General features: G+C 44.2%; 1 protein-coding gene and 1 pseudogene across 1 annotated transcript; one reads left to right on the forward strand and one right to left on the reverse strand.

Moving 5' to 3' along the window:
* Window positions 1-1,521: 1,521 nt before the first annotated feature.
* LOC147988110 (uncharacterized) lies at window positions 1,522-2,310 on the reverse strand. The gene has a single exon (XM_087542607.1). The coding sequence runs from the start codon at window positions 2,308-2,310 to the stop codon at window positions 1,522-1,524; it is 789 nt and encodes a 262-aa protein (XP_087398733.1).
* A 3,526-nt stretch (window positions 2,311-5,836) lies between these two features.
* LOC125518121 (putative disease resistance protein At3g14460) lies at window positions 5,837-8,808 on the forward strand (annotated as a pseudogene).
* Window positions 8,809-9,961: the final 1,153 nt, after the last annotated feature.

Below are 9,961 nucleotides of genomic sequence, written 5' to 3' on the forward strand. Positions count from 1 at the left end.
CCGACCGGTCGGCTGGCTCGTGGAACGCCGTGCGTAGCAACGGTCCACCCCCGTGGGCCACCGATTCAGAGGTGGCCCCGTGGCAGGTGCAGATTGGCGTGGACCGGTGCCCGCCGCGTGACGAACGGAAGAGCCTCGCGTGGCAGAGGCGGAGCCGCCGCTGCGGGCGTGGTTGTCTCCTGGCGCGCAGGCGCGGTCGCTGCTGCCCCCTGGCGCTGAACCCGAGGCGCAGGTTTCCTGCTGTGGCGCTGACCCCACACAAGATGGCGTGACAGACTGCTGCGGCGGCGATCCTGAGGAGGATATGCTCCCTGGGGCTGGGCACATAAAATGTTGCTTGTTTAGGGTGATTTCTTCACCATTTTGACTAATTTCTTCACCATTTTCTTGTCCTGTTTCACCACAAAACTCTGCCAAACTGTTGTTATGAGGGTCAGTCAATATTGCATCATCACAATTATTTCCCCGTTGATCAGTGCCAGTTAGTTGAGATGGAAGAAGGAGAATTTCTTGACGTAGAATAGCACCGACATTTGGATGTAGATCGGAGAAGGGGAATTTTGTCTCATAAAAAACGACATCAGGAGAAATATATACTCGACCAGTAGAGACATCAAGGCATTTGACGCTTTTGTACTGTACCGTATGAAAACACACTGTTTGGATCGAATCATGAGCGTACGTTTGTTGTATGGGCGCAAATTTGGCCAACAGGCACACCCAAACACACGAAGAGTGGTATAGTCAGGTTTGGTATGAAGGAGACGTTCCATAGGCGTTTCATTATTAATGACACGACTAGGTAACATATTTATGATGTGTACGGCTGTGAGGAAAGCCTCATCCCAGAATTTCAAGGGCATGGATGCGCCGGCTAAGAGAGAGAGACCAACCTCTACGATATGACGGTGTTTGCGTTCAGCAGATTCGTTCTGTTGGTGAGCATGCGGGCATGACACATGGTGAGAAATACCAAGTTTTTGGAAGACGGAATTCAACTTTTTGTATCCCCCTCCCCAGTCGGATTGGACAGCAATGATCTTGCTATCGAATTTTGTTTCAACGAGTGCTTGAAAATTTTGAAACACTTGAAAAACATCGGATCGTTTCTTAAGTAGATAGATCCAAGAGAATTTACTATAGTCATCAATGAAACTTATGTAGTAGGTGTGCCTACCAACAGAAGAGGGTGATGACTTTTAGCTCCTTGGCAAGAATCACGAACTGTTTCAACATTACGCTCTCCAACATATGGGAGCTTATTTTATCTAAGCACTCGTTCTACTAAAGAAGAAGATGCATGCCCTAAACGATCATGCCACCGGGTTGAAGATAACTTGGTGACAACACATGCTATTTTATTGAATCTCCTAAGCTCGGGAATTAACGGATATAGCCCTCGAATGGATCTAGCTCGATAGAGGATTTTCTTCGTGACCTGATCTAGAATCAAAAAGAAATAGGGGTGAAACTCAAGAAAGACATGGTTATCAATGGCAATGCGATGAACTTAAAGGAGATTCATGGAGGATCTAGGGACATGCAATATTTTTCTAAGATGGATTTTTCGGTGAGGGGTTTGGATAATTGAGTGACCAATATGATTATTCTCATACCTTCTCCATTTGCGGCATGGACTTGCTCTGGGCCGCGGTATTTCTCCCTCATGGTGACTTTCTCTAACTCGCCGGTGATGTGATTGGTAGCGCCCCTGTCAACATACCAGTTGGTGTCGACTCCATACGAAGCCTCCGCCCCACCAGCAACTTTCTCATCTTGGGAGGAGTCTTCATCCTCTTCAAAACGGTACCAGCAATCCTTTGCTGAGTGCCCCGGTTTGCCACGGATTTGGCACCGGATGGTGTCAGGGCGTGACTTGGGAGAATTGCGATGGCCCTTAGGGTTGGTGTAGGAGGGCCGACCGCTGTCGTTGTTGTTGTCGGGGCCGCGGAAGTTGCTGTTGTTTCCGTTGCTGTCGACGCTGGTTTTGCCCTTCCGCGGTGGCCCGCGGTAGCATGATCCGCCACCACCACCACCATGGGCGCGAGTGGCGGCATTTGCCGACGACTTGAAGCTGACGTTCCCCTGGAAGAGCGCAACGCGCTGGTCGAAGTTGCTCATCTGGGAGAAGAGCTCGTCGAGGGTGACCGGCTGTGTGCGCGCGTCGAGGGCGGAGACGAGCGGCTGGTACTCCATGTCGAGGCCGGCGAGGATGTAGGAGACCAGCTCGCCGTCTTGGAGAGGCTTGCCCGCAGCAGCCAGCTCGCCGTCTTGGAGAGGCCGGCGAGGGGCTGATATGCTCTTTCCCATCCTTGTCCTTGGTGACGACTTGCTTGGCCGTCTCCGTTGTGGTTCCATCCACGTATCCGAAGAAGCTCGCTCCTTTGATCTGCGGGGTGATCTGGGTGCGCCAGAGAACGTAGTTGGTGCGGGATAGCATCTCGGTGACTTGTCCTGAGAGGTTGGAGTTGGCGGCGGCAGAGGAGGCCATGGCGGCGAGCTTTGGTGGTAGGAAAACCTAGCGAACTAGATGTGATGGAAGAGATGGGCTCTGTATACCATGTGCGATATGCGTGAAGCGTCGTACCCTGTTCGGGGGCGCGCCTTCGTGTTATATAGGCAGGGGCTTATCCCTGGATTTGCATACAAGTAGTTGGAGAGATTACATCTTGGGAAGCAAGGAAGGGATAAGAGATAGAGATAGATACATGCGGTTGAGAGAGAATCTAAACTATCTCCTAGCTACCTCCTGCCGAAGTCTAACGTGACACATATGCCATCGTGACATGATAAATGATGTTTAACACTTCTATCCCATGTTGCGTTTAATTCCTGTTCGACGCGATTTTGTCATAATTTTGTGTTTGTCAATTATGAAAATATGACATTAATACGCATGTACAAGCATGTATATACTGGAAATTACTCTGCATGTATTGCATGTCGTAATTTTTGCTTATTTGTCTTGATCATCAACCCTCAAGACAGTAGGGTTTCAGAAGTATGAAAACAATTTAGTTTGCAGGGTTCATAATAGTATTAATTTGGTGTTTTTCTTGTCTTGTGATCGTTTCAAACTGCAACCAAGTTATAGCATGCTTCATAAACCAACTCTGCATCTGCCTGCCTGTTGATGATCAAGGTAGCTCTTTTTTTTGAGGTTTTGAGGGTTGATGATCAAGGTAGATCTGAGGGGTAGGGTCTTGAGAGGGTACATTACAGTACCAGGCAAATCGGTGGCATTTGGTTTGCATTGTTAGGCAAGCATTTGATGCCTTTGATTATTGAACAGAATCAAGCTGTTGTTTTTGTCCATTTCTGTTGCTGCTGGAGCTGCATCCTCTGCTCTTTTTTACCAGCAGATCACCACTCTCACTGCACCAAACGGTTCATCTGTAAGACATGTGGTATCTGCAGTGCATCTTTACTCTGGAATTGTTGATTGATTATTTCGAAGGAATTGCAGTGTGCAGCAGAGCAAGCTAAGGCAGTGTACCTTGTTTAACTCACTAGTACAACAGTTTATGCATGCGCTGCCGGAGCTTGGAATGGGTTGAGAACCTGAAGCCTGCTTACTGCAAATTTTTCCAAGACAGTTTTTGTGGGTTCAGAACTGAGAAAAACAATTTGGCTTGCAGCAGGGTTCAGACTGCTCTTTTGTGTTTGTTTGTTTTACCTTGCGATTGTCACAAGAGTTGATTGATTCCCTTGTCTAGAGTTTCTACTAGACAAATTGATTCCCTTGTAAGCAACAATTTGACCCCCTCGATCATTCAAAGGAATCAAGCTTCGTGTTTTTCCCATTTCTGTTGCTATTGTATTGGAGTAGAGTATCATCCTCTGCCTCTTTTACCAGCAGTGGACTGTTTGGTTTGCAACTATTAACTGTTCTGCATCTCGAGCCGCAACATGGGAACGGCATATTACTTGCATGGTCGCCACGGCGAAGAATTGCTATGGCGGCTGGAGGCTATGGAAAGCTGCACATGTTCTTCAGGATAGAACAAAACGGATTATTTCACGACGATGGTGAGTGGCCATTTTTGTACTGGCAGCTGGACGCTATGGAAAGCTGCATAGGTTCTTAAGGAATTGTGATTTGCTGTTGAGAGGGAGAAGTTGGGAGCATGGAAAATAACTGGCTTGCATTGCAAGGTTAACACTTATTTTTCTTTTATCTAGATCTTACCGTGCTATATATTATTCTCGTTATTGTTTCATCGCACGTACGCAATATATTTGTGACATTGAAGATATCGTTATTCGGCTGGCTCCTCATTCGAGTCACCGTCACGACCTTGTCTGACTTGGAATATATATATCCATATATGTTTAGGGCCTGTTTGGTTCCAATAAGTCACCTGACTTATAAGTCAGGTGACTTAAAACCAGTGACTTATAAGTCACGCCTGTTTGGTTGTCACCTGACCACACCTTTTCACCCTGTTTTTTATGTAAAGGTGATGAGACCCACGCAAAAGGAGGTGACTTATAAGTTTTAAGTTGGGGTGAAGCAACTTATGACTTATAAGTTGGGTCTGTTTGGTAAAATAAGTCATTTTTTTCACTTTTCGACTTATAAGTTGGTGACTTATTTGGAATCAAACAGGCCCTTAAGATACGCAACAAGGAGCGGCTCTCCTCGGTGTTGCCGCAGGCGGACAAAGAAAGCTGTGTGAGGCCGGCCGTGACAAATTAAAGCATGGTTACTACTTCCGCCCACAAGCTGTATGTATGTGAGGGTTGACACACCTTCCAGGAGATTGTCATTGGACTCCTCTCCCACACATTTCACAGCCATCCAAGAGCTCTCCCACCCTCCTCTTGCTGCTGCTGGTGCGCATTTGACAGCGAGCCTCTCATCGACGGCAATCAACGCCGATCCAGGTGAGCTTCAAGCTTGCTTTCTACTAAGTACCGCTTCATTTCTTCTTCTGATATTTTTTCCTCTGTGTGTTGTTAAAAATAGATCAACCAATCTATTCTGGCTTCGAGCAACCCATTTTTCAAAGAAGAAAAATCGAGGGAAATTTCAGCAATCTGAGGAAGAGAGCACTAGCTATAGCAAGCAGAAGATAATCTGCTTTTATTTCATTATTTGAGGTATTTTCATGTACTGCTTCTAAAGTCTTCTGGCATATTCACAAAATGAGGGATATCTCTCTCTTTCTGTTGTGCACTGTCCTGCCCAGGCTCTATTATTTCAATGTTTCGAATAGCGGGCTATGCTAAATAGCGGCGGCCTTCAAATCAGCTATAGCGGGCTATGCTAAATAGCGGCGGCCTTCAAATCAGCTATAGCAGGCTATTTGTATATGAGACCATTTAGCGGTGCTGAAAAGGCTATAGCGGACTATAGCAGGGCTATAGCTGGCTAAAACTATGGAATAATCTCATTTTAATTTATACTCCCTCCGTCCCAAATTCTTGTCTTAGATTTGTGTAAATACGGAAGTATCTAATACTAAAACGTGACTTGATACATCCGTATCTAGACAAATCTAAGACAAGAATTTTGGGACGGAGGGAGTATATGTTTGTGTATATTTCACATAGGTGATTTCTAGTGGAAGTACAATATCTTTCTTAACGTTACCAATTGCAAAGACACACTGGAACTATAAAACTTTGTTTTCACTTCATGACATTTCTCTAACGTATCCACGGAAACTAACTTCATGGGAATTTTCAGTGGAAACATATGTGGAGAAAATAACTAAAACGGTAGTCGGCTTGTTGCATACCAATACTCCGCTTGTTATATACTCTGACAACAAAAACTACTACCAAGATGTTAATTGTGTCCACTGATTGCTTGCAGGACCTGCCAACCACAATGAGCCTATCTGCCATTGGGATCGTTGGTGCCATCAATGAATATGTCACTTTGTTTCAGTGGGCCAAATCTACCATCTCATCTCTGCACTCCCGATTGAGTGGCTCACAGAAACAACGTCTTCAGGATCAAGTCTTGCAACTAGAGAGTGGCCTACAACGAATGAGGGATACTCTTCCTGCAATGTACGACCTCATTAACAAAGCAGAGTGGAGAAGCCATGAACAATGTGTGGCCAAGCTCCTTCCGTGTCTTAAGGATGCTGTGTGTGAGGCCGAAGACCTTCTTGATGAGTTCACATGGTACGAGAAGAAGGTGCAAGTGGAGGGCAATGCAAGCCAATCTTCTTTCATTGACTTCTTTCATACCGTCATCAAAGGCAGCTTCGACAAAGTTAATGATGTCCAATCGAGGTTGGGCCATCTTTCAAGTATGCTGGATAATTTGGGGCTTCATGGAATTGCACAACGCTTTGACAAAGTAGTCAGGCCAGAGACCACATCTTTACCAAATGAAACAAAAATATTTGGTCGTGCCAAGGAGCTGAAGCAGGTATTGGGATTACTCGGTGTACCTACATGCCCAAAACGTAAGAGAACAACTAGTTCAATTGATTCATCAACACGCACATCAACAAAATCAAGAATATCGAGTCTTCCTGTTTTGGTGATGGCTGGAATTGGTGGTGTTGGAAAGACTACTTTGGCCCAACATGTCTGCAACCATCCACGAGTGAGGTCCCACTTTGATCTGATAATTTGGATTTGTGTCTCGGATGACTTTGATGTGAAGAGACCAACTAAAGAGGTCATACAATCATGCACTAAAAAGGAGGGGGCAAATGATAATTTGAATTCTCTTCAACATGCTCTCTCTAACCATGTGAACAATAAAAGGCTATTGATAGTCCTTGATGACATGTGGGATGACTCCTTGAAGGAAAATGGGCAGTGTTGGAAGAGGTTTTGTGCACCTTTTAGAAGTGTCCAGGAGGGAAGTATGATATTGGTCACCACTAGATGTCCAAATGTTACCGAGGGGGTGCGCACAATGGAGCATGTTATAGTTGAAGGTCTCAAGGATGGCGTATTTTGGAATTTCTTCAAATTGTGCGCTTTTGGATCTGAGAGTTCTGACAATGATCCCGAGCTAGAGCGTATTGGCCAAAGAATACTTCCTAAATTGAAGGGTTCTCCTTTGGCAGCCAAAACTCTAGGACGCATGCTGAGCATGGACCTTCAAGCATCTCATTGGAATTCTATACTTGAGAGTGAGCTATGGGAGTTGAAACAAAAGGAAACCGATATTTTGCCTGCCCTTCGGTTGAGCTACATGTATTTACCATTCTATTTGAAACAATGCTTTGCATTCTGTGCCGTGTATCCCAAAGATTACAAATTTGAGAAGGCATGGTTAGCTGAAATTTGGGTAGCAGAAGGCTTTGTGGAGCCTCAAGGTGGTGTTCCCATTCAAGATATTTGCTATCAGTATTTTGAAGACCTTGTGGCACGGTCCTTCTTTCAAAAGGTTAATGGTCGGTATGTAATCCATGACTTGCTGCATGACATGGCACAAAAAGTTTCAGAGCACGACTGCTTCATCTTACGAAATAAGAGTGACTTTGATAAAGTTCCCCAGAATGTTCGCCATCTATACGTACTCCCTAGCAGTGAATTTGATGATTCCAACTTGTTGAGACTACGCAAGTACACGAAGCTGCGCACCCTAATTTGCAAGATTAATTTGGGGAAAAGAACATGCTTTGTAATGGACCACTGGTGCACTAAACTTACACGTATGCGTGTGATGTCTTGTGCCTTCACAAATGAATTACCAGATAGTATCGGTAATTGGAAGCATCTTCGGTACATTGAAATCTCTGGAACTTGTACTTTGAAGAGGATTCCTTCAACTTTCTGTTGGCTATATAATATGCAGATTTTATATGCCAAGAAATGCAAGCTACAAAGCTTACCCGCTGGCTTTGATAAGTTGACCAGTTTACAGAAATTTGAATTAAATGGACTAACTATTGATTCAGCCAACAATGATATAGAAGTACTTGAAGGTCTGCAACCTCCTACCAGCCTCAAGCATCTCTATGTCAGGAAATATGTCGGTGTCTCGCTCCCAAGCTGGTTTCAACCACAAAACTTGCCAAGCTTACAATCTCTTCATTTTAAAGGTTGTGTTGGACTGAAGAGCATAAACTTAAACGAGATACCTGCAATTGGTACTTTCTTGTCCTTGACAAAACTATGTATTGATGGGTGCAAAAATTTATCAAGCCTAGAAGATTTTCTGCAACCAAGTTATGTACCTGGCATCAAGAAAATAGAAATTAAAGATTGCAAGATGTTAGCATCTGTACCAACTGATATTTTTGGGGGTTTTCATTTCCTTGAAGAATTGTGCATAGTTGATTGTCCGAACATCTGCCACCAAAGATTGGTTTCGCCGTCCCTCAAGGAGCTCCGTTTGTGTCGTTCTGGTCTCTTTTGCAATATTGACTGCTGCTCCCTCACCTCCTTTCATTGTCAGTGCGAGTTTGCCACGTCCATACAACTACAAACCTGGAGTCTTCCAGCTTTAAAAACGTTGGAAATTATGTGCAAATCTCTTACATCTATTGAAGGCCCCCCTAGTCTTTCCATTTCTGGCAACATTAGAGCACTCTCGTCCCTTACTGTCCTACAATTTCAGTACTGTCATAATTGTCGACCCTTGATGGCATCCTAACACAAGAATACCTACCTGCTATTGAGAGAATTTACGTCGGCTATTGTGACGAGTTACTGTCCCTGCCAGTTGAAAGGTTTGTGAGTTTCCCTTATCTGAAGTATCTGGGGATTTGGAACTGCCCAAGTCTCAGCTGGCAAAGAGGGCTCGTCTTGCCATCACATATAAACGTTGAGATATCCCGGTGTCCAAAGTTAGAGGAAGTGGATGAGATCAATGGAAGAACGGCCTGAGGTATTTGTGCTATAACGCTCGTTTCCTGTCCAGCTTTTATTTCTCTGTTGCTCGAAATTCCCTATATACTGTAAATATTTTACCCTTGTATTATGCAGTGATGATCCAACTTAAATCGGTATCACTAGAGTATGCTGGACTTTATGTACTACAATGTCTAGTTTCTGCTTGTTAGTTCCAACGTCTAGTTCGTATAGAAATCTGGATCTGTTAATCATTTCCATAAAGAAATTCCAGTATAGCGCGACATTTTAAAGAAAATCTGTCCATACGAGTGCCGCCGCGTTGTGTGCGTTAAGTCGAAACTCTTGTTAGTTTTATTTGGCCAAATTTGATATACTGATTGTGTTTTCTTCTTCAAGGAACGCATAGCTGCATTACTTGAAGTTGGAAGACCTGAGAACAACAAGATATCATGCCATTGTCTCGCTGTCTTTATCTGTCTCTCGGTGGCTCCGTGATTGTTTCTCCTTTTTTTTACAGTTTTATTACATCAATCATTTCCCATATTTGTGCTGATAACTACAGCACAAACCGTAGACTTGTTGTAATAACTTATGAAACGACAGAGAGTCGCTGTGTAAGACATGTGGTATATGTATGCATTTGTGCGTTATATGGTGCATCTTAATTAGTTTGTACAGTGAAGAGGCAAGCAAATGGTTTCAGGTTTCATCAGAGGTAAAGAATATATTAGGTCGTTTGCTGTTGCAGTTTGCAGGGGACAGATCTGATTAAAATTTCTGTGATTATTATTTCAAACCGCCAGAGAGTTGGACTAAATTAAAATGCCATGTTCAGGCTGGTGGGTGGGAGAAAGCTGGACTTTCACAGGGAATTGCAGTTCATAGCAGAGCCTGCTTACTGAACATTTTTTAGCAGTTCGGAAGCGTGGACAATTTGGTTTGCAGCAGGGTTGCAGACACTAGTCTTTTGTGTTTGGTTTGCCCTGTGATTGTTTCAAACTGCTGCAAATTTTGTTTTTTGAGCGGACTTAGCTTTCAGAGCGGATGGAGCTGACACAAAGAAAGTTGCTGCACTTTGAGTCGAGAGGCAGGTGAGGTTAATTAATTAAGATCAGTCTGCAATCAGGTTGAGAGGCAGACGAGCTCTAGTGCCTTTCTGTCCCTAGCTCCATTTGTTTATATATGC

The sequence above is a fragment of the Triticum urartu genome, chromosome 2A (assembly GCF_056163025.1).
Source record: "Triticum urartu cultivar PI428250 chromosome 2A, HENAU_Tu73, whole genome shotgun sequence".
NCBI classification, from domain to species: domain Eukaryota; kingdom Viridiplantae; phylum Streptophyta; class Magnoliopsida; order Poales; family Poaceae; genus Triticum; species Triticum urartu.